The sequence below is a fragment of the Prinia subflava genome, chromosome 16, assembly GCF_021018805.1.
Source record: "Prinia subflava isolate CZ2003 ecotype Zambia chromosome 16, Cam_Psub_1.2, whole genome shotgun sequence".
NCBI classification, from domain to species: domain Eukaryota; kingdom Metazoa; phylum Chordata; class Aves; order Passeriformes; family Cisticolidae; genus Prinia; species Prinia subflava.
The window spans coordinates 17,281,250-17,303,314 of record NC_086262.1 but is presented as its reverse complement, the minus strand read 5'-3'; the positions used below and the strand labels follow the sequence as shown (position 1 = coordinate 17,303,314).

Sequence of the window (22,065 nt, the reverse complement as noted above, 5' to 3'; positions counted from 1 at the left end):
TTTTCACATCTGTGGCACACCTCTGGAATGACCCATTTCTCTGAAAGCCAAATCACACCCACCTCTGAAGTCTCACGTGGTGGCTCCTGTCCTTCACCTGTCTCCTGCTGCCACATGCCACCTGCCCCTGGTGTTGTGCAGTCCGTGCCAAATCAGCTCCTCCCATTTCTGAACTGGGGAGACTGGGCTGAGGGAAATTCAGGTTTCCCTGAGACTCCTCACAGGGACCTTTAAGGAGTTTTAGTCACCCAAAGACACAATTCAGGCACCCACTGCTCCCACCAGCCACCGTGGAAGGGTGACATGCACAAGGGGACAGCCAGCCCCAATGTCACATCCCTGACATCCATCCTGTGCCCACATCTGCACCCCCCGAGCCACAGAGCCAGGCTGCCCTCCCCCAGAGCCCCACCAGCCCCCTTCATCTCTCACTCAGAGGATAGGATAAAAATAGAATAAAAATAGGATTAAAATTGGATAGAAATAGGATAAAAATGTCATCCTGACAGCACTGAGCGTGTGGCACCAGGATGTCCCCAAGGATGTCCTCAGAGGAGACCCCGGGGCAGGCATGGGCAGGATGCCCACAGGATCTGGACCCCTGCACATGGAGTGGAGGGGTCCGGCTCTCCATGTCCCCTCCTGTCCTCTCCTCCCCTGTCCCCTCCTGTCCCTCTCCTCCCCTGTCCCCTCCTGTTCTCTCCTCCCCTGTCCCCTCCTGTCCCTCTCCTCCCGGCACTGGTGGCATCAGGGGGTGATGGCAGCGCACGGGGCCGGTGCCAGCCGCGGTTCATTCAAGGCTGCTGCACGCTCCGAGCATATTTTTAATGTTTTTATCTCCCTCCAGCTTCCTGCCAGGCTGCTCTGGGGGAAGCGGGCACGAGGAGGCCGACGGCGCTGGGACACTCCGGGTGCAGCCGGGCGGTGCCAGCGCCAGCCCCGGGGACACCGGGGAGCGGTGACCGCGGGACAGAGCGGTGACCGCGGGACAGAGCGGTGACCGCGGGACAGAGCGGTGACCGGAGCTGTGACCGGGCGCGGTGAGCTCGCCACGGCTTCCATCGGCTGCCCGGAGCAGAGGGGACGGAAAGGCTCTGCAGCAGGACACGGAGAGGGCGGGCAGCGGGCAGGGGTGGCAGCGGGCGGTGGCAGGGTTTGCTCCGTCCCTCGGCAGAGGTCCTGGAAGGGCCTCAGGGAAAGGGGGAGGCTGGATTCAATCCTTGTCTTTCACCTGGGCTGGAGTCCAGCCCCAAAATAGCCGTCCAAAAACAAGATCACATGAGAGGAAAAAAATAGCCAGTGAAGGATCCTCCACGCACACTTCCTTGTGCTGTGCGGGTGCAGAGCACCGCCAGCCCCGGGGCCGCCCCGCTCCGGCCGCGCTGCGGGACCCGCCCGGCCCGGGGCAGCCGCCAGTGCCGGAGAGCCCCGGGTGCGATCCCGGCAGCGGCTGCCCGGCCCCGGGAGGCGGAGCGAGGGCCGGAGTGACCCCAGCACATCCCTGCCCACCTCCGGGCGGGTCCGCGGCGCTGCCCCCAGCTGCCCCCAGCGCCCGGCCCTGCACACCTCGACCCTCCTCAGGTGAGTGCCTCTGCCCTTCCCACCCCGGCACAGCGTCACAGATTCCCGGGGGCTTTGCAGTCCTTTCCCACGGGGTTTGCAGCACGTTCCTGGTTCCTGAATTCCTGGCCAAGCTCGGCAGCTCCGTCTGCGTGTGCTGAGGAGCAGCGGGGGTTCCCTTGCTCTGCCCCGGCTCCGGGCAGGGAGCGGCAGCAGGCGGGACCGGGCTCTCCCCTTCGCTGCTGCTCCCGGTTCGTACTGGGCTGAGCGGGGCGCGCTGAGCCCTCCCGGGAATCTCACTTCAGGAGGGATGGAACCAGAGCCCAGGACTGGCGGATCTTGTGGGTGTCGCTCTAAACCTGCAGAAAGCTTTGCTTAAGTCGTCTCTGCTGTGGGACCGCGGTCTGGGGGCTGAGGAGCGGCTGGGGCAGCGGGGCTGGCGCTCAGCTGCCCTCAGACACGGCCTGCGTGCCTGGGGAGGCACCTGCAGCTTCCCCGGAGCTCCGCGGTTAAACATTCACGGTGCTCCGAGCAGCCCGGAGGAGCGAGGTACCGACGGACCCAGAGCCCGGGGGTGCACTCGGGGCACTGCGGGGAGCAGGCTCCTCACCAAGGAGGGGCAGCCACCCACCAAATTCATCCCGAGAGCCTGAGAAATACCACACGCACCTGCTGCAGGTGCTGCTGGCACTGCCCAGGCAGGCCTGGACTGGGGAGGGCAGGAGGAGACCGAGCTGCTGCCAAGGCAGCGCCCCCAGCCCTGAACAGACCCCAGCCCTGCAGTGTCCCCATCCCTGCAGTGCCCCCATCCCTGCAGTGTCCCCATCCCTGCAGTGCCCCCATCCCTGCAATGTCCCCATCCCTGCAGTGTCCCCATCCCTGCAATGCCCCCATCCCCGCAGTGCCCCCATCCCCGCAGTGCCCCCATCCCCGCAGTGTCCCCATCCCCGCAGTGTCCCCATCCCCGCAGTGTCCCCATCCCTGCAGTGTCCCCTTCCCTGCAGTGTCCCCATCCCCGCAGTGTCCCCATCCCTGCAGTGTCCCCATCCCTCTGGCTCTCGGTGCAGGGCCCGGGCTCACTGCAGCCCTGTCGGTTTCTGGGTTTTGGCCGAGCCTCCTCTCCCTCGTGCCCGGCGCAGACCCCGCTGCCCAAGTCCGTGTTTGCTCTGTGTCTGCGTCGCTCCGGCTCTTGGCTCTGTCCCGGGGCCATCAGCCTTCAGGGCAGGCAGAAAGGACACGAATTTGGCAGGACACCGTCTGCAAAGCACCGCACCAGGGCTGCGGAGTGCCAACCACAACCAGGGGGTAAGGGCAGCCGGGGAGGGCTGGGCTGCAGGGACGGGCAGCCCCCGCAGCTCCGAAACAACGGGGATGATCCCCTGAGTGAGAAAATGGACCAGCGTTTCCTCATCTTCCTCACGTCCCCACAACCCCCATGCCTTTCGTCCAGGAGAGCCTGAGGCAAAGCCAGGCCTGTTCTTCTGGTAGATTCAGGAATGTTTTGCTCTATCTATTTTTTATTTTCTGAAAAAGCAAGAGGAAATCTTGGGCGGGATTTTTAAATATAAAGGGGGGGGAAATGTATCTTGGTATGTCCGGAAAGCTCCGAATCCACCTGCGCTGTGGGGAGCGCTAGGAGCTGCCCCGCCAGGCTCTGTAACCACAGTCACCTCGGGAATGTTTTATCCAAACGTCTGGCCCCGGGCATTTCCAGCCCGGAACGCCTGTCCAAACACGCCGGCTCCACGTGAGCCGCCACTAAAAACCCATTCTGAGCGAGCTTTAGATAAGGCAGCCTAAACATCACCACATCAAAGGGCCCGTGGAGCCCGGCCAAGCGCTGAAATCATCGCTCGGGCTCTGTCAGTGCTTCATTAGCGCTTCATTAGCGCTTCATTAGTGCTGCAGCAGCGACATCGCACAGCCGCACCCCAACCTGCACCCACCCCGGCACCCCGTGAGCCCCGAGCCCACCCCGTGAGCCCCGAGCCCACCCCGGCCCGCAGCGGGGCCGGTGGCCCTGCACAGCCCCTGGGGCAGGGCCAGCACCGCCACCAGGCTGCAGCGCCCATCCCCGGGGACGCGGAGCTGCATTTTATCCGCCTGACAGCGCTCCCCGAACGCTTCGGCTTTTAAGGCCAGGCTCTCCCGGTGCCAGCGAGAACGCGGCCGTGCCCGGCACAGCCCTGCGGTTGCCCCGGCCCCTTCTGGCAGCTGCCCCGGGGAGCGCAGGGACCCCCATGGGGAGCGCAGGGACCCCCGTGGGGAGCGCAGGGACCCCGTCCCCACTGCCCGGGGGTGACCGGGATGAGGGGGGTCACCGCCTTCCCGGAGGGCACTGAGACGCCGCAGGGAAGGCAGAGGGGAAGGGCAGGAGGGCCGGTGCTGCTCCGGCTCTGGGGGTTTTGTCTTAGCCGCCGCCCCGCGCACGGCGCTGCCCGGGCAGGTGCCCGGCCCCGCTGCGGGGGTGGACGCCATCAGCCTCCCCTTTTCCTCCCCCCGCATCCTCCGCCGCTCCCCCGCCCCGAGGCAGCTCCTCCTCATCCTCCTCATCCCCGCTGGCCCTGCTCCATCCCGGTTCTCCCCGCGCACTCGGGAGCCGCAGCCGGGAGCGCCGCGCAGCCGCCGGTAGGTGCGGGCGGGGGGCGGCGGGACCCGGGGCCAGCAGGCGCGGGCTGAGCCCCCGGGATGCCCTGACGGCCCCCGGGGACCCGGGGGATGCTCATACATACCCCACGGCACGGATTCCCACGGGAGGCTCTGGGGCTCCCTCGGGGGGCTCCGGATGCTCCGCGGATACCCAGGGGATGTTCTGCCACCTCCGGAGGCTCTGGGATCCCCTCGGGGGGCTCCGGATGCTCCGCGGATACCCAGGGGATGTTCTGCCACCTCCACAGATCCCTCGGGGTGCTCAGAGTGAGGGGCAGAGGGAGGTTCCGAAGTGCAGGGTCGGGCAGCAGGTCCCTTCCCCAGGGACAGCTTTAGGGTGGCAGGGTGCTGCTCCCCCCGCTATAACAATCCCCACCAAAAAAAACCCTGAGGTGCCCCCAAATCCTGGGAGGGAGGAGTGACTCAGTGGCTCAGCATCATTCCGAATGACAAATTACTGCAAATTCACCTGAAGCTCTGGGTAGAAGCAGAAGCCCAGGTCAGAATTTGAATTCAAATATACTAAACCCCAAACATCTTCAATGGCAAAACACAATATTTGGACCATTAAAAAAACCCAAACCAAACAAACTAAAAAAAACCCCAGACAGAACAACAAACAGAAAGGAAAATTGTGCAGTGACACAGCACTATAAATGGTTCATTTTTGATGCAAAATAAATAAGTCACAGAACCATAGAATGTTTGGGGAAGCCACAGCTTCTCTGGGCAATTAAGTGTGATTGGGGATACCCCATCCCTGGAAGTGCCCCAGGCCGGGTTGGACAGGGGATGGAGCAGCCTGGGACAGTGGGAGGTGTCCCTGCCCATGGCAGGGGTGGCACTGGATGAGCTTTAAGGTCCCTTCCAACTCAAACCATTCTGTGATGATTCCATGATTTATGACTGAAATAACACCACAAGGATTATCTTGATGGGCCTGACAGCTAAAATTTCTCATCACCAACATGATCTGAGTTGTGGGCTGCTGTCTCAGCCAAACCAAAGATGCCAAACACAAAGACAGATTTCTGCAGGCTCGAATGTCCCCAGCTGGGGGTGCAGGTGTCAGGCTGAGACTCTGCATGGCCCCGGGGCCACATGTCCCCATCGCCCCCTTCCCTTGCCAGGACCTGCAGCCTCTTGGCTCCTTCAGGCCATCTAGCAAGGGTGAAACCCTGGCAGGGCAGCAGCAGGTCCCTGTCCCCCCTGACAGCAGCAGGTCCCTGTCCCTGTCTCCTCTGACAGCAGCAGGTCCCTGTCCCTGTCCCTGTCCCTGTCCCTGTCCCTGTCCCTGTCCCTACCATGCCGGGGTTTGGGTGCCATGGGGCTTTGGCTCAGCTGGTTGGGAACAAGGACAAGGAGCCAGGGCCAGCTGCATGAGGAGCTGCCTCAGCTGGGAGGAAGATCAAGGTCTGAGCAGTGGGAGGAAGGCCAAAGTCATTCAGGGAGCTCGGGAGGAAAAGTTCATCCCCTGGGCTGGGGTGGAGCTGGGAAGGAAAGTTTATCCAGAGGGCTCGCAGAGCTCTGGGTCTGGCTGGAGACCCCGGCAGAGCCGAGCCCTGTCCAGCCCAAAGCCAAAGTGTTCTGCAGATCCCAGGCACGGGGGAAGCCGGGCTGACCCGGGCTGCAGGGAGAACAATTGGACATTGTGCTGCCTTATCAGCCCTGAGGAACCGATTAAACTTCAGACCCCTCTCTGGGCAGACCTTCCCGTATGTCTCCTGTGCCTCTTCAGCCTCCCACCCCTGTTCACCCTGCACTTTTTTTGTCTCTGCTTTTCCTTTGGCCTCCCACTTTATTTTGGTCTCCTGCCCTTTTCAGCCTCTGCATTTCTTTCCCCCTCTCACCCTTTCTTGGCCCTCTACCCTTTTGCAGCCTCTATTTTTTCTGTCCTTGTTTTTACTTCTGATCAACATTTTTCTTTCTCTTGCACTCCTTTAATTTTTTTCCTCCCCAACCTTGTGACTCCAATTATTTTCCAGCCTCCTTCTCACCTTTAACCTTCATTTCTTTTTCAGCCTTCCTTGCTTATTCCATCTTCATTTTTTTTCCCCTTCTTTATTGCCCTCAAAACACATTAACACTTGCACTGGATCTTACAACCCTTTTAGTAAATATTCCCTGAGAAAAAAATAATTATATTCCAGGGAGGTAAAGGCTGCCCTGACCCCCCAGGCTGCCCCTGGGTACCAGCACTTCTCTCTCCAGGGCACAGTGGGCACTGACTCACAGCTGGGGCATTTTTAGGAATCCTGTGTACATTTTCTGTCAGTGCAGAGCTCTTGGGGATTATCTGGAGGCTGGGTCTGGCTGGGTCTGTCTGTCAAACAGAAACCTCACAATGAAAATCTCTTTGCAGAAGGATTTGTTGAAAACCAGTCCAGTGAGAGACACAATGGCTTTGCCATGGTCTCTGCTGTGGATGCAGGAATCCTCCCTCTCCCCCTGTGCTTGAAAGGTGCCAAACTCAGAGTTCAGTTCCTATTTCCTCCCTTGTTTCCGTCTGAATCTGTTGGTTTAAAGCTGTTGGAGAACCAAAGCAGAGGCCAGGGCCATGCAGAGCACTGCAGCAGCAATGGGTGCCTTGCAGGTTTTACACTCCCCAGAGTCTGGCAGTGTTTAACAGGGCAGGGGACACTGCCCACCAAGGGACAGGGACTTGTCCCTCATGCCTGGATTCGAGGCAGCTCCGGCCTCCAGCCCTGAGGAGACAGGGACAGTCTGCACCTGGCACCTGCAGTGCCAAACTGCCACAGCTCCTGCTTTTCTCCCTAAAACCTTGAATGACAAAAGGGCTTCACTTCCTTCTGGTGAAGGTGGCACAGAAAGGCTGAGACAAACTCGCACAGTGCCAGGGTTAATGTTTAGGAATTCCCTTCAAGAACAGCTAATACACAGCCAGTGCTAAATAAAGTTCTACTAACCCCAGCACAGCATCATTAACATGCACCCATGGTGCAGCTTAAAGCCTGACCTCTGTTTTAATTAGGTAACAAACACCATTCTGCTGAGTCTTGACTCAGAAGTGAGCTCAGAAGAACCACTCTGAGTGAGCTCACAGGAATCCCTTTCCCCTTCTGTTTGTGCTTTCCCTACCCCCAAACTCTCTCCCTTCCCAGGGAAAGCACCAGACTGAGAGGGCTGCTGGGGAAAGGGCCAGGCTGGGATCCCACAGGCAGATTCCCAAGCCCACAGCATCAAAGCCTGGCAGCTGTCCCTGAGGACAGGGCAGAGAGGGGTTTCACAGGGAGTGGGAAGCAGGCTGGCTGCTGTGCCCAGGTACCACTGACTCATGGCATGGCATCTAAAACCCTTTTGTCCCCTTCAGACTCCTTGTGGGAGTGGTGTTGTCTGCCCTGAGCCATCCTCCCAAGGATTTGCCCACTGCCCACAGCAGTCTGGACACACAGTTCACCCATGACTCACGGCCCACTGTGCTCACAAAGTCTGTCCTTGCTCCTGGCTCTTAATTTAGATCTGGGTGTCAGCCTTGGTCTCTGATCTGTCACTGCTCCGGGGTTGGTAAATCTGCCTGTCCCACCTGCAGAGCAGCCTTGCCTGCCCTCATCTGTGCAGGGACCCCATGTCTGCAGAATCACAGAACCCAAGAGCTGTTCAGTTTAGAAAACCCCTCTCAAATCATGGAGCCAACCATTCTCCCAGCACTGCCAAGGCCACCGCTGACCCATGTCCCCAAGTGCCACATCCCCACGTCTGTTCCAGCCCTCCAAGGTGGCACCAGCCTGGCAGTGACCCCAGTGAGGGGCACAGTTGCCCACCCTGATGGATGCTGGTCCAGGGGCATTCCCAGCCCGGGGGTCAGGCAGGCAGCTCCCCCAGCCTGCACACCCAGCCTGGGGCACATCCCCGCAGCTGCACTCGGAGATTTCCTGCCCATGCTCAGGGCACGGGACAAGAGCAGGAGCCTGAGGAGGGGTTTCCCTTCTCTGCTCTCATCCTGGCTCCGGGGCAGACAGGAGGGGGAGATCTTTACCGTGACAAATCCCGCTCTGGGCGGCCCAAGATGAACTCCAGATCCCAGCCAGGGGTGGCACTGGATGAGCTGTAAGGTCCCTTCCAACCCAAGCCATCCTGTGATTCCATGATCTTGGCTGCATCCCTGTGGGCCAGCCTGGCCCCACAGCTTTCCCCTAAAGCAGCTGTGGAAACACGGGGCACAACAAAGGCTCTCGACTGCCCACTGGGGAGCTGGAAATAGCCAGCGTGGGTGAAACCTCGGGGGCTGAGCCTCAGCAGCTTGTTAAAATTGCAGCCTTCTGCCCTGCACTGTGCCCTTTGTGGTGCTTTGTTGTTTACGGAGATGAGAAGGGGCAGAAGAGCACCCAAAAAACACCCCCTTCCCTCTGAGGTTCTGTAATGGAAACCCAAGGCAGGGCTGTGTTTTCCTTGGAGCAGTGTGGCAGCACTGCCTGCTCCTGCTGCTGTGGTCACACGTCAGGCAGGCACAAACAGGTGCCCAGCTCTGCAGGGACACAGGTGTCCCTTTGTGTCCCCGTCTGGGACAGCGGGAGCAGAACTAGGGCTGTACCTTCCACGGGGTCCGGCAGGTCGCAGGAGTGACTCCCAGCAATGCTGAGGTGACACAGAGCTCGGTGTCCATGGCCTCCAGAGCTGAGGTGACACAGAGCTCAGTGTCCATGGCCTCCAGAGCTGAGGTGACACAGAGCTCAGTGTCCATGGCCTCCAGAGCTGAGGTGACACACAGAGCTCAGTGTCCATGGCCTCCAGAGCTGAGGTGACACACAGAGCTTGGTGTCCATGGCCTCCAGAGCTGAGGGTGACACACAGAGCTCAGTGTCCATGGCCTCTAGAGCCACCCACTGCCACAACTGAGAACCCCCCAGTCTGCCTGAAGAGCACAGGCCAAGGCACTGACCTGTCTGGCTCTCCAGACCACAAGAGGTGGAGGTGCACAGCTGCTCTCCTTAGTTTACTCCAGTGACTACTTCGCCACACTAATTCCACTTTTGTTCTGCATTTACAAGATTCAGCCCTGAGCTTGCCTTACTCTGATCTTTCATCTGAAACACTCCTTGCCCACTCCTACATGCTACAGCTTTTCACTGGAAGACATTTTCTCCAGTCCCAAAGTCATACAGATAAGAAAATTATTATTTATTGGAGGATTTTCCTGGTAATAGCCATTATTAACTCAAGCTTTTATCTCACTGTTATTGAGCAACAGCTTAAGCTCCTTACTCAGGCAGCTTGGAGGAAAAAAGCAGGAGTCAGCATCCAGGGGTACTAGAGACTGAATTTAAAATAAGACATTGGGCAACAGAATTAAGAACAGGATTCTTCCAGCCAGTCTTACTTAGATGTTAAAAAGAGCAGCTGTACACCCTTACACAAACACTGCAGGATGAACACCCTGAATTCCCTGCACATTGCCATGGTAAATCACTGCTGAGCTTCTGGTGAACCCAGAACCCAAGTGATTTTCCTTGGAACAGCCCAGACTGAGGCTGTGCTGCAGGAAGCTGGATTTCTGAGCGATGCTATGTCTACTGCTGGTTAACCACCAGGATGGATGTGGGGTTTACTTGGCCTGGAGATGAAACCCTCGATTCCAGCATCCTCTGCTTCTCTGGGGCAGGACAGGGGATAAGGGCTGAACCCAAACTCAAATCCCCGTTTTGAAGCTGGAGCCAACCCTCGGCGGGGCTTGGCCACCCTTCAGAGGGCCGGCTGCAGGAAGCGCTGCCTGACACCGTGCAGCATTCCTGCTCCTCATGCAGCATTCCTGCTCCTCATGCAGCATTCCTGCTCCTCATGCAGCATTCCTGCTCCTCGTGCAGCATTCCTGCTCCTCATGCAGCATTCCTGCTCCTCATGCAGCATTCCTGCTCCTCATGCAGCATTCCTGCTCCTCGTGCAGCATTCCTGCTCTTCGTGCAGCATTCCTGCTCCTCGTGCAGCATTCCTGCTCCTCGTGCAGCATTCCTGCTCCCAGCTCCAGCCCCAGCCCCAGCTCCAGCAGCAGCAGCCTGGGCGGTGCTGGACCCGTCCGAGCACTGAGAGGATGGCGAGGGCTGGCCCGGGGTGGCCAGGACAGAGGGACAGGCACGCACCTGAACAGGGCCACAGCAGAGGCTTGGCTTGGGGTGGGACTGCAGGGCTCACACGGGACGTGGTGCAACAGGAGAGCCAGAGAACTGCTTGGATTGAGAGCATAGAGGGAACTTCTGAGGCTGCAGTTTGTAATTCGGTATCATCCGTCCGTCCGTCCATCTGTGGGCGTGCGGGGCAGCCACACCTGCAGCGCCAGCCCAGACAGCCACAGCTCCTGCTCGTGTCCCAGCTCTCGGTCCTAACCCAGGCAGGACAGAGACCTTCCTGGCAAGGCTCCTGCTCTGGGGCTGGCCTGGCTCCGGGAGCTGGAACTGCAATTAAGTTAATCACCGGATGGCAGAGGGCCGTGGGTGGGAGGTAATTACAAAGTGGAGGAGCCCCGGTTTTGCTGTGTCCCCACGGACACCGGCAGCTTGGGGGATGCTGCCCTGGCTGTCCCAGCCGGGTGTCCCTGCTCAGGGCTCTGAAAAGCCACACCGGGCTCAGGGCTCTGAAAAGCCACACCGGGCTCGGGGCTCTGAAAAGCCACACCGGGCTCAGGGCTCTGAAAAGCCACACCGGGCTCAGGGCTCTGAAAAGCCACACCGGGCTCAGGGCTCTGAAAAGCCACACCGGGCTCAGGGCTCTGAGCTCTAAAAAGCCACACCGGGCTCGGGGCTTCCCCTTGGGCACCCTGAGGGCACAGGGCTGGGTTAACCCCGTCCCTCCCGTGTTGGTCACCAGCCATTAGTGACACCCACTCAGGGAACTGCTGAGGTTTCAGCTTTACAGCCCCTCTGGTTTACCTGCCAAAATCCAGTGTGACTGAGTGGAATGGCTGTTTGCTGGTGGAGAGCAGGAGATGGTGACAAGCAGGGATTAGTTAAATTGATTTTTATGCTTTTGGTCGCACTTCACACGACACATTCCACTTGCAAAGGGTAAAACCTGGCTGATAAATATTTCATTAAGCAGTTAATCACTAGAGATAAGATCACTCACATCCCTAGAGATAAAAATCACCTGGCCATAAACAAGACTAGGAATGAGCCAATGCATTCCACTGATGCTCAGAGTGATCTATTACATATTTATCATATGCTTTGCATAATCATTTATTAGGTCCTTCTAAGAGAATGTTCAGTCCAAGGAATTCGAGCTGTGCCTTGCACTGCCAGCCCTCGGGAGGGGAGGCAGCCCTTGCAGGCTGCCCATGCTGATAACCCCAGACCCACCGAGCTGCTCCTGCAGCACCCAGAGCGTGAGGAAACCTCTGCTTGCTCTCAATCCTTTCCTGGATGAGGAAATCCATCCCTTGAAATGGTTCTCTAAAAGTTAAGATGAATCAGATCCCTGTTTATCTGAGAGGTGTTTGTTCCACGTGCCTGGGTAGATCTCAGATCGCCCCAAAGCCCACAGGAAACCCCAGGAAAGGCAATTCAGAGCCCAAATTCCTTAAAAATATTCTACTTGTTGTAAGTGCTTTCCATTCCCATCTGGAGAGCCTGAGCTGCCTGGGAAGTGACTGCTCTGTTCAGGTAGCTGCAGTGAGCAGTGGGAATGGGAAGGGAGCCCTCAGGAGGTGATGCTGTCTGATCCCAGCTGAGTCACACGTCGTGGAAGAAAAGGATTTCTTTAATGGAGAAAATAACACTTTCCAAAGTGAAACCAACTGGAGTGTTTCCACTGAACTCTCCAGGGCCAGGTTCAGGAGACGCTGATCTCATTAACTGGAGCTGGACAAAACCTCAGGACACTCCTGGGTTCAGCAGCTTCTCATCTCTGGAGTGCTCTGTGTGATCTTTAGCTGATCATGACAAATGACAATTGTGATTAACTGCACTTCTCATCACCATGGCCACTCAGAGGCCGTGCAGAACATTTCCTTCCAACCCTACACAAAAGGTTGTGTCCAAAGCCAAGGACAATCTTGATGTATTTGAGTCAATGCAATCTGGTATTAACCCAGTAGGTGAGATACTTCTGCTTTCCTCCATGCAGTAGCCAGGTATTTCACACCTAAGGAAAAAAAGCTCACCCTAGCTGGCTACCTCTGGGTTGATTATTGCTGGCCACGAAATTTGTGCCACAGGAGCTATTAAAAAAAAAGGCACAATAGTTCCTCACAATTCTGACACGCAAAAAACTTTTGGACCATTAGGAATCCCCCACATTTCCATCAACACCACCTTTGTCATGCAAACAAGAGCTGTGTAATGAAGTCTGCCTCAGCTGTAAAGCAGAGAGAGGGTCCCCTCTCCTCCCGTGGCTCCCAGCGTGTGCTGTTATTTCAGAGCTCACACGCCTGCCTGACACTGGCAGCACCACCAGCCCTCGATGCTCGGAGTCAGATGCTCACAGAGTCTGGGATTTCACATCAAAGCCACTGGTTTGGCCGGTGATAAAGTCTGGAACCGACCCCAAACTTCTCAGAATTTCACAGCTATTCCAGCTGGGCTCCTCTCCCTCAGAGCTGTAGGGAGCAGCACAGCGCAGCCAGCACAGCCCAGCAGGACCTGGATCAGATGAACATTCAGGTTTAACTCGCTTCTTAAGCCTTTTTTTTACCTTCAGAAATGATTTCTGGTCCTTTGGGGTGCTGACACCTCCACCCAGGAGAAAGAGCTGTGTGTCCTCAGCTCCCCATGCCGCGGGTGGAGCTGGGGCTGTCCTGGAGCAGTGCCCTGGGTGCAGCTCCCAGGGGCTCATCCTCGGTGGGGTTTCCTCTCAGGCAGCACAGCAAGGCTGTTACACAGAGCTGGAGGAAAGAGGAGCCTCAAACACGGCTGCTCCTGGACCAGCAGGCTCCACCTCAGCTCCAAATGCCTGTCCTGGTGCGAGCGGCGGGGTCAGCGCCCAGCACAGCCATCCCCCCTCACAGTAATCTCCTCTTGGAACACTTTCCTTTCTCTGTGGGGCACCAAATAACCACTGGAGTGTGGTGTCTCTCGGCTTTGCATATTTGAGAGGGCTTTCTGTTCTGCTTTGAGCTATTTAATAGCATTGTTGGGCTTCTACCCAAAGAAATAAGGCCCTTGATGTTGTCTTTGGTTCGGGTTCTCTCTCTCACTCGTGCTTTTTAATTCCCATAAAAACCTAACATCTTCCTGCCAAAAGTGTAATGGCAGGGCCCAGAGTGGTGGTGTTTGTAGAGGAACAACTCCATGGCCATAAAGTCTGAGAACAGCGATAGTATTTAGCACGGGGAGACAAGAGGAGTGGAAAAGTGTTCACTGAGCTTTGCTGGGGCAGCCAGGGCAGCTGGCAAGCACTGGAGTCCTCCTAAAAATAGCAAAAATAACCCGAGAGGAAATAAGTGATGATGAAGCTGTTTCCAGTTGAGCTGCTCTGGTCAAGCTGTCTGGAGATGCCCTCAGGCCTGGAGGTGGCTGTGGGTAGAATCCAGGCTGCTCCTTACTCCTGCTGGCTGCAGAATTTGCTGAGATCCTGCTCAGAGCTCTTGGCTCTGGCATGTTTGCCTCTCAATCCATCCATCATTAACCCAGGAGACTTCTGGGTGCCTTTCACCCTCAGATAAAGGTTCAAGAAAAGCTTTGGTTCTAGGAAATTACCCAGTGCTGCTGATCTTGATTAAAGCTCAGGGGAGGACCAGAGCCCTGTGTGCCACCCTGGGTGACCTGGGGGCTCTCCTTCAGAGAAAGGCTGGCAGCTGGCAAGGAAACTGAACTACTGCATGAAAAGTATGATGAGAGAAAAATAAATGTAGGGACCAGACACTCTAAGAAATCATTTCACCTGACAATGGGGGTAAAAAAAATATTTTGAGTCTGTATTTGGCACCAGCTGCTTTGGAAACCACCAGGAGCCACAGAGCTCCTGAGGCTGCATCTCCAGCCTCGTGGCAATGGTGGGGGCTGGCCTATGCTGCCACCCCAGAAAACTCTCCCCAAAATCCCAGTCTGTGACCAGTGGGGCACCCGAGGGCCTGGGCTGCAGCCTGTGTCCAAAGCAGAGCTGGAGCAGTGGCTGGGGGCTCTCACCAACAGGCACAGTCTTTATCTCCAGGGGTTCAGCTTTTAGCAATCCAACCTCCAGAGGGTTTTACTCTGCAGGCATCTGGCATCCATTTCCAGGTGTAGTTTCTCCTTCTTTCAGCTGCTTTTGCAGATTTTTTAAATACTAAAGAGTTGAGCCGAGTGTTTAGAGATTCTCTGTGTGTGTACACGTGTGTGAGTGTGTTGTTGCAGAGTTGGCACCCTCAGTATCTACCAGGGCACTCCAAGCACCACAGCAAACCCACACAGCGTGGTGCTGGCTCCATCCCAAGGTACCAGTAGCACAACTCAGTGCTAAAGAGACATTTTTACAAACTATAAACACATATAAACAGTGACTATAAAATATTTTCCATAATATAGCTGTGGGAATACATGACATTTAAAGCAATTTCCTGTATCTAGGTTTATTCTGTGCCATGTCTTTTTCTGTTCATAAATCCACTTTTCTCCAAGCGCTACAGAATTCTACATGAATTTTCTGTGTACGAAACACAGAATGAATTAGTGGGAGATTTTAAATGTAGTTTCTAGGCTAAAAACATGACAGAACTTGGAATATCCGTGGGACTCTGCCCCCACCTGTGGCATCTCCTGATGCCACATCTGCAATGGCACTTCTGTGACAGCACCTCTCACTTCTGAGCCTCCAACATCCACAGCATCTTCCTTTGATTGGCCTGGTGATGCCTGGTGATGTTTTGGCACAGCATCTGCTCACACATGGATTGTCAGCACAGTCTCCAGCAGAATGAGGTTTCAGTATGATCTTTCTTTAGACCAGCTTGATCCAAGCCCTGTCCAGCCTGGCCTTGGGCACTGCCAGGGATCCAGGGACAGCCACAGCTGCTCTGGGCACCTGTGCCAGGGCCTGCCCACCCTGACAGGGAGGGATTTATTCCAACATCCCATCCATCCCTGCCCTCTGGCAGTGGACACCATTCCCCCCTATCCTGTCACTCCAGATCCTTCACCAAAGCCCCTCTCCAGCTCTCTTGGAGCCCCTTTAGGCCCTGAGATGCTGCTGGTTGTTTCATGGCATATCCTAGACTCCAAATTCCCATTTTCCATATGCTATTGATCCGTGTCTGGGTAAATCTGCCCAGCCCAGGCAGTGAAAGCTCCTGGCCCCTGCTCATCTCCCACCACCTCTAACGTGTGTCCTGACCTTTTCCATGAGCGTTCCTGGGCCAGGTGAGCTGCAGAGTGCCAAGAGATGAGCAATATTTACTACCTGACATGCAGTGGGTGTTGCAATTCCTGGTCATAATTGTGTTTGAGAGTTATAATAGTGGAGAGAGAGCCTTACCTGGGCTCCCTTCCCGCCTCTTGTGGGTTCCAATCAGACACTGGGTGTTTTTCAAACTGGTTTTCAGAGTGTGTAATTTTAGCACGTACGTCAATAGAAAGGAGAGCGAAAACAGAATCGACTGTGATAAAATTAAAAGGACAGAGTGGCTCCTGCCCGGCCCCACCCAGGCGGGAGAGAGCCCCCGCCGGGGGAGCATCACCCGGGCGGTGTCACAGCGCTGTGAATCACCGGGTCCCCGCCGCGACCCCCGGGCTCCCTCCCTCCCTCCTGGCCGCCTTTAAAGCCCGGCAGCAGCAGCGTGTGCCCAGCACTCGGTGCCACCCCCGCTGTCCCCTCTCTTGCAGCCCGGCCCTGCGCCATGGCCGAGGGGGAGATCAGCACCTTCAGCGCCCTCACCGAGAGGTTCGACCTGCCCGGAGGCAGCTACAGGAGCCCCAAACTGCTCTACTGCAGCAACGGGGGGCACTTCCTGCGCATCCTGCCCGACGGCACCGTGGACGGCACCAGGGACCGCAGCGACCTGCACAGTGAGCAAAGCCCCTTCCCCGGGCTGGGGACACTGGGGACAGTCTGTGTGAGGCTGTGTGACAGCTCACCTCCCGGGGAGCAGGGAAGGTGCGGTGTGTGTGCTCTCAGAGCGTAGATGTGAAGTGTATAAATAGGGATCTGCAGGGTTAAATCTGGCGTGGCTTCAGCTCGTGGCAGGCGGGCGCACAGAGGGGACACAGCAGGGCTGGGTCACGCAGGGAGCTGGCCCTGGCAGGGAGGGCTCAGGGCATCCCACACACAGCTTCACCTGCAATTCTGTGCTGTCTGTGCGTTGTCACCCTGTGCCACAGCGATTTAAGGGGACACCCATGCCCGGGTGTCCCCTCCCTGTGCCCATCGCTGCAGTCAGTGACCCCGGTGGCTCCAGCCCGGGGACACTGCACCTCTGCTGGGAGGGTCTGCAGACCCCACCGCTTATCCTGCCAAGGAATCCTTGGGAGTTTTATGCTTTTTGTGCTCTTGCGTTACCAAAAATTCTTCAGGGTATTTTTAACCCTCTGCCCAGGAGAGCTGGACAGTCCACACAGCAAAGCCCCTGCAGGGCTCCGAGGGCAGCGGGGCTGGGCTCTTCCCCCGGCTCTTGGCAGCCGCCTCTGGGTGCTCCATATCTCGAACATTTACTGGAAAGGGGCCGGCACCTGCCAGGCTCCTATCGCGTTAGAAGGAAGGGCTGGGAGGAGCCAGGCCAGCCTTACAAAGTGCTAAGAAAAGCACTTTTATTTTCTTTAAACCACAAACACACATGTGGCCTCTGCCCCCAAAGTCAGCCTTTCCTCTCGCTATTGTTGTTTTAATGACAGGCAGTTTAGAGCCGAGTTTTAATTACAAACGCTGCCTCCCCTGCACGAGGCAGGGCTGGGGGGTGGATGAAGGTGAGCTCCCTGCGGCTGGATAAACACAGTGTGCAGCTCCAGCCTCCAGCCAGGAATAAACCCAGCCTGTAACCCTCAAACCCCTGGGAAAGGCTGGATGGTGACCCAAAGGATCTGCAGGAGACAGACCTGGGCTCACAGACACTCCAGGAGAGGCGGTATGAGCTCAGGCAGTGTCTCTGCAGCATTTTCCAGAGGTTTTGCTGGAGTCAGGAGAGGTCAGGATCAAGATGGCATCTCCTGGGACATGGGGAGGCACCAAGGACGTGAGCACCCACTCCTGTGCCCCACCTCAAGCATGGGTGCTGTCACCCAGTCCTTTCCCTCTGGAAATCAAACCTATCACCTTGGAGTGTCCCCACGGCCGTGCCTGTGGGCAGTGATGCAGGCAGGGCTGCAGCCCAGCACGCTCACACCTCCCTGGCTGCTGGCCTGGGCCACATGTTTGCAAACCTCTGCCAGAAAGGAACCTCCTGTAAACCAGCTCATAAACTGGGACATGGGAATACACTAATATTTACAGAGGAAACTCCTGGAAGGGCTGCGTGCCAGCAGAGCGGCCTGGATGAGAGGTGCCCTGCTCTGAGCACCCGCGGCCCTGCAAAATGCTGGAGCTGCTCAGCATCACTGCCTGCTGTGCAAGAGGGGCAGCCCAGACCATCACTGGCACTGGGGGACACTGTCACCCAGCTGGGACAGCCACCTGGCAGCCCCAGGGAGGGACAGGACACAGAAACACCCACGGTTCATTGGGAAGCCAGTGGGGACAGCAGCGTTCACCGGTGCTCTGCAAACTGCCCGTGCCCAGTTGGTTCCAGACAAATACCAAGAATTCTTATTCATCTCTTAAATGGCCTCAGAATCAGGGAGGATCTCTAAGAAGAGCAGAAGGAGTCACCCTCTCTAAGCCTTTGTTGTCCAGCCCCATGTCAAGATCTACTTCCCACATCCTTTACGTGGGCATTCCAAGCTTGCACTGAGGAATGGAAAGAAAACTTACCTGGACACTGCAGATTCTCCAGGATGAAGCTCATCTCTACAAAAAGTCCCATTTTCTTGCTTTCATCCCAGCGCTTCATGGAAGGAAATCTCTGTACAGACCTGTAAGAGAACATGTAAGGATTTAGTGCACAAGCTCCTTCCTCTGGACCCACTGTTCTCCTTCCCTCCACTAAAAACCTCAACGTCCCCACTGGCAGCAGGAGGGTCTCTCACTCCTCTCTCTCGGGGACAGTTTCTGGAACAGTATCATCATTTTCATCCCATTTCCCTCTTTTCTGCCTGGACTGCTCCTCGGCCAGCTCCCAGGTCTGCAGCCCCTCAGGGAATGCAGGTGGGCTGGGGTTTTCCCAGGGCACATTCCCAGCCTAAACCAGGCATGCACAGGGGCCAAATATTCCTGCAAACCTGCACCCACACAATTTCCTAATTAACTATCATTTACTGAGCAGGAAATGCCAAAAATGAAGAATGTGAGCCATTACAGCAAAGATTTCACTGCAATGGGTGTTCCACCAGGCCAAGAGGTAACATTGCCTTTTACCTCATCTAAATAAGGATAAACAAATTAAATATAAACAGGAAGGAAGGAGCTGGAGCCGAGACATCCGTTCGTACTTCATTCCAACCAACCTAAATATTGCTGTTATAAATCTTAGGAAAAAAAAAAGCTGCCTATGAGATGGGAAGGATCACTGGAAAATGATGGAATTTGCAAGTCACTGTGCAGCCACAGCCTTTTCTATTTCCCCATTCTCCATGTACAGCACACTGGATAAATCCAGCTGCAGCAGATGGCTGGATGGGATGCTTTGGATCAGGGGTTTGCAGTGTAGGCATCTGCAGTCTGCCCATCCCTGGCTTAGCTCTCAAAATACTTCTTCATATGTCACTCCTTAAGTGTTTTGTCAAACCACATGAGAAATTTGTAAATTAGAGCCAGAATTAAAACCCCAATCTCCTGTGTCCCATTCCAGCATTGTAACCAAAAGGCTGTCCTTCCTTTGATGTAAAATAAGGGAAAAATTGGTCTTTGGTTCCTAAAGGATGGCTGTGGGATTTCTTTGAAGAAGAGGGTACAAGCAGACACTTTTATTACACACTGTACTGTTTCCTATAAACTCTTTATAAGCCAGACTTCAACAAAATACCCCACTAACCTTCCTGGCAGCTTTTTTCCCCCCCTTTCCCTATTTTCCTTTCACTGCTGTTGTTTTATCTTTGCTCCCAGTTCAGCTGCAGCTGAGTGCAGAGAGCGTGGGGGTGGTGCACATCAGGAGCACGCAGTCGGGGCAGTACCTGGCCATGGACACCAACGGGCTGCTCTACGGCTCGGTAAGGGATCCCTGGGGCACAGGGCTGCAGGAGTCCCACAGCTCAGTAATGCAAACCACAGGCAATAATTAGGCTCTGTTTGTGATTCTGGCAGCTGCACGGCCACTCTGCATCTGGGTCTGTTTTGGGGGGAAATAAATAAATTACCAAATGATGCCGTTTACTGCCCTGCCTCTGACAAATATGGTATTTCCTATTGGACATATGATAAATGTTGTGTTTTATACCTGGAGCAGCCCCTCAGCAGCTGCCACCTGCTGTAGGTGTCCCTGCCCAAGGCAAGGGGCTGCAGCTCGATGGCCTTTGAGGTCCCTGCCAGCCCAAACCATTGTGGTTCTGTGCCCTGAGCCTGCAGCTGCCACCACACAGCCCAGGGCCAGAGCAGGAGCCAGGGCCAGGAGCAGCTCACGGGGCACGGAGCTGATTGGGCACTGCTAATTAAAACTCTCAGGTCACAGACACCTTGCTACAGGAGTGGCCCAGTGGAGAAAATCAAGGCCACCTACCCCACAGTTTAAATCTGAGCTTTACTGAGGTGTGGAAATCTCAGAGGAGGGGCTGGATGGCATCTTAGAGGGGAGCTGGGATTGTCAGGAACATGCCCATCCCCACCGCACTGCCCAGCTCACTGTCCCTCCCCGGGCTCTCTTGCAGCAGTTACTGGGTGAGGAGTGTCTGTTCCTGGAAAGGCTCGAAGAAAACCACTACAACACCTACGTGTCCAAAATGCACGCGGACAAGAACTGGTTTGTGGGGCTGAAGAAGAACGGGAACAGCAAGCTGGGCCCGCGGACTCACTATGGCCAGAAGGCGATCCTCTTCCTGCCCCTGCCCGTCTCAGCCGACTGAGGCCTGCCCCGAAGCTCAGAGAGGACCCCAAATCCCAAACCCACCTGCTGCTGCCTCCCTAGAGCTCAGCAGAGCTCCGAGCTTTAGGTCAAGGTTTTGCCAAACCCAGCCAACGCAGAGCCCCTTTGCTCTGCAGGAAGCTTTGCAGAGATGAGGGGACGAGCCCTGACACCCTCCCCGAGGTCCACGGGGCCCCATCTCCTCCTGCCCTCAGCTGTGTGTCTGTGTGTGCCATGACCTTGGCTGTGTGTCTGTCTGTGCCATGACCTTGGCTGTGTGTCTGTGTGTGCCATGACCTTCAGCCATGTGCCCATGTGTGCCATGACCCTCAGCTGTGTGTCTGTGTGTGCCATGTGTGCCATGACCCTCAGCTGTGTGTCTGTCTGTGCCATGACCTTGGCTGTGTGTCTGTGTGTGCCATGACCTTCAGCCATGTGCCCATGTGTGCCATGACCCTCAGCTGTGTCTGTGTGTGCCATGGCCCTCAGCTGTGTGTCTGTGTGTGCCATGACCCTCAGCTGTGTGTCTGTGTGTCCCATGACCCTCAGCTGTGTGTCTGTGTGTCCCATGACCCTCAGCTGTGTGTCTGTGTGTGCCATGACTACGTTGCAGAAATGTGCCCGAGGGTCACTCCGGTTCCCAGAGAAGCGCACACTTTGTGTCCCCAGGCACTGCAAGGCAAAGCCTCCCTGGAAACTGTGTGTTAGTACATTCATCCATGCAGGTGTGCAGCTTCTGACACGCCCCCGAGCAATTCCAGGTTGCCCCATCAGTCCTGTTAGCCAGGGCCAGCCTGGCAAGTGCCAGCTGGGCATGTTCAGCTGAACTAGGCAAAGCTCCAGCCTCAGCCCTTGGCCTCCCTCACAACATCAATAGTGTGTATTCCATGCTAGTACCTGCCATATGTTATTTGTATTTATTTATTAAGTAAATATGTCTCTTCCACAGGCTGTTCATAAGTAATTCCAGGCACTTTGAGGCTGTCCCGGTGAGGATGGGGTGGTGGCAGTGACTGGTGTGAGGCTGTGGTGTGCAACAGCAAGAGGCACAAGGGTGGCAGAGCATCACACCCATTCCCAGAGGGATTCCAGAGGGATTCCTCCCACTGCCTCCTGTCTGGCTAAACAGGGCTCTACAAAAGGCCCTGAGGCCCCTTTGTGGCTCCCAACCCCCCTGTGAAGCTGAGTTTTCCCACTGCTGGCACAGTGCACATCTCCCAGGAGCTCGAGGGCAGCTCAGGAGCCGCTCCTGCCCGCTGAGAACCTCACCAGAACACTGCCATGCTCCACCCAGAGCATCCACAGCTCCTCTGGAAACCCGTGCCAGGGCCTCACCACCCCTACAGGGAAGAATTTCTCACTAATATCAAATCTAAATCTACCATTCTTGATCTTAAAGCATTTCACCCTTGTCCTATTCTGCCATCAAGGACAGGGACAGGACACAAGTGCTCCCTGTTCCCAGCAAGCCCAGGATCAGCCATCCCACATGGAGGGAGGAATAAAAGGCACTCTGCCTTGCATATTTCTGCAGCAGCAATTAGCCACTAATTGCTGTGCTTTACAATTGCTCTGCTAATTACTGAACTCCTGAACTTCTGCACTTGCTGGCTCCCAGACCTTCTCCCCAGCACCGATAGCATCTCCCAGTGCTCCCAGGCAAACAGGAGCTGGCACGGGGATGCTGCAGCCACAGCTGGGAAGGAGAATCTGCCAGGCCCCTGCACCTTCCCCGTGGCCCTTCAGAGCTGCTTCCCACCCGTGGGATCCAGCAGGAAATAGAGGGGAGAGGTGGATTCTGCCAGTCCTGCAGGTCCCAGCTGCTCCTCTTGGCCAAGAAGGGGACCCAG

General features: G+C 56.2%; 1 protein-coding gene and 2 long non-coding RNA genes across 7 annotated transcripts in view; 1 reads left to right on the top strand and 2 right to left on the bottom strand.

Moving 5' to 3' along the window:
- The first annotated feature begins 1,069 nt into the window (after positions 1–1,069).
- FGF1 (fibroblast growth factor 1) lies at positions 1,070–21,161 on the top strand. 3 transcript variants are annotated; one of them, XR_010082439.1, is made up of 5 exons: positions 4,067–4,188; positions 15,957–16,139; positions 19,264–19,367; positions 20,022–20,432; positions 20,677–21,161. XR_010082439.1 is itself a non-coding variant. In XM_063413469.1 (4 exons), exons 2-4 carry the CDS (start codon positions 15,971–15,973, stop codon positions 20,214–20,216), a joined length of 468 nt encoding a protein of 155 aa, XP_063269539.1. In that variant the 5' UTR covers positions 1,070–1,581; positions 15,957–15,970; the 3' UTR covers positions 20,217–20,436. The 3 variants fall into 3 exon arrangements, 2 of the variants coding, with proteins under 2 accessions (XP_063269539.1, XP_063269538.1); XM_063413469.1 differs by lacking the exons at positions 4,067–4,188; positions 20,677–21,161 and adding an exon at positions 1,070–1,581 and having other exon boundaries at positions 20,022–20,436; XM_063413468.1 differs by lacking the exon at positions 20,677–21,161 and having other exon boundaries at positions 20,022–20,436.
- The window catches only part of LOC134559022 (uncharacterized), a 54,922-nt gene continuing 38,750 nt past the window's right edge, over positions 5,894–22,065 (bottom strand). Inside the window, exons 6-7 of one of the 3 annotated variants that reach the window (XR_010082442.1) lie at positions 18,034–18,134; positions 5,894–10,616 (exon numbers count right to left, since the gene is read on the bottom strand). This is a non-coding gene — a long non-coding RNA (uncharacterized LOC134559022). Of the gene's footprint in view, positions 10,617–10,934; positions 13,567–18,033; positions 18,135–22,065 lie in introns of those variants that run through there. The other 2 variants (XR_010082440.1, XR_010082441.1) reach the window with 2 other exon arrangements.
- On the bottom strand, positions 20,322–20,831 carry LOC134559023 (uncharacterized). The gene is made up of 3 exons (XR_010082443.1): positions 20,729–20,831; positions 20,543–20,611; positions 20,322–20,454 (listed from the first exon to the last, which is right to left on the bottom strand). It is a non-coding gene; the product is annotated as an uncharacterized LOC134559023 (long non-coding RNA).

Coding starts and splice junctions, on each gene's coding strand:
- FGF1 (XM_063413469.1), top strand. CDS start 15,971: ATGGCCGAGGGGGAGATCAGCACCTTCAGCGCCCTCACCGAGAGGTTC. Junction 16,140..19,263: donor GGACCGCAGCGACCTGCACA/GTGAGCAAAGCC, acceptor CTTTGCTCCCAG/TTCAGCTGCAGCTGAGTGCA. Junction 19,368..20,021: donor ACGGGCTGCTCTACGGCTCG/GTAAGGGATCCC, acceptor GCTCTCTTGCAG/CAGTTACTGGGTGAGGAGTG.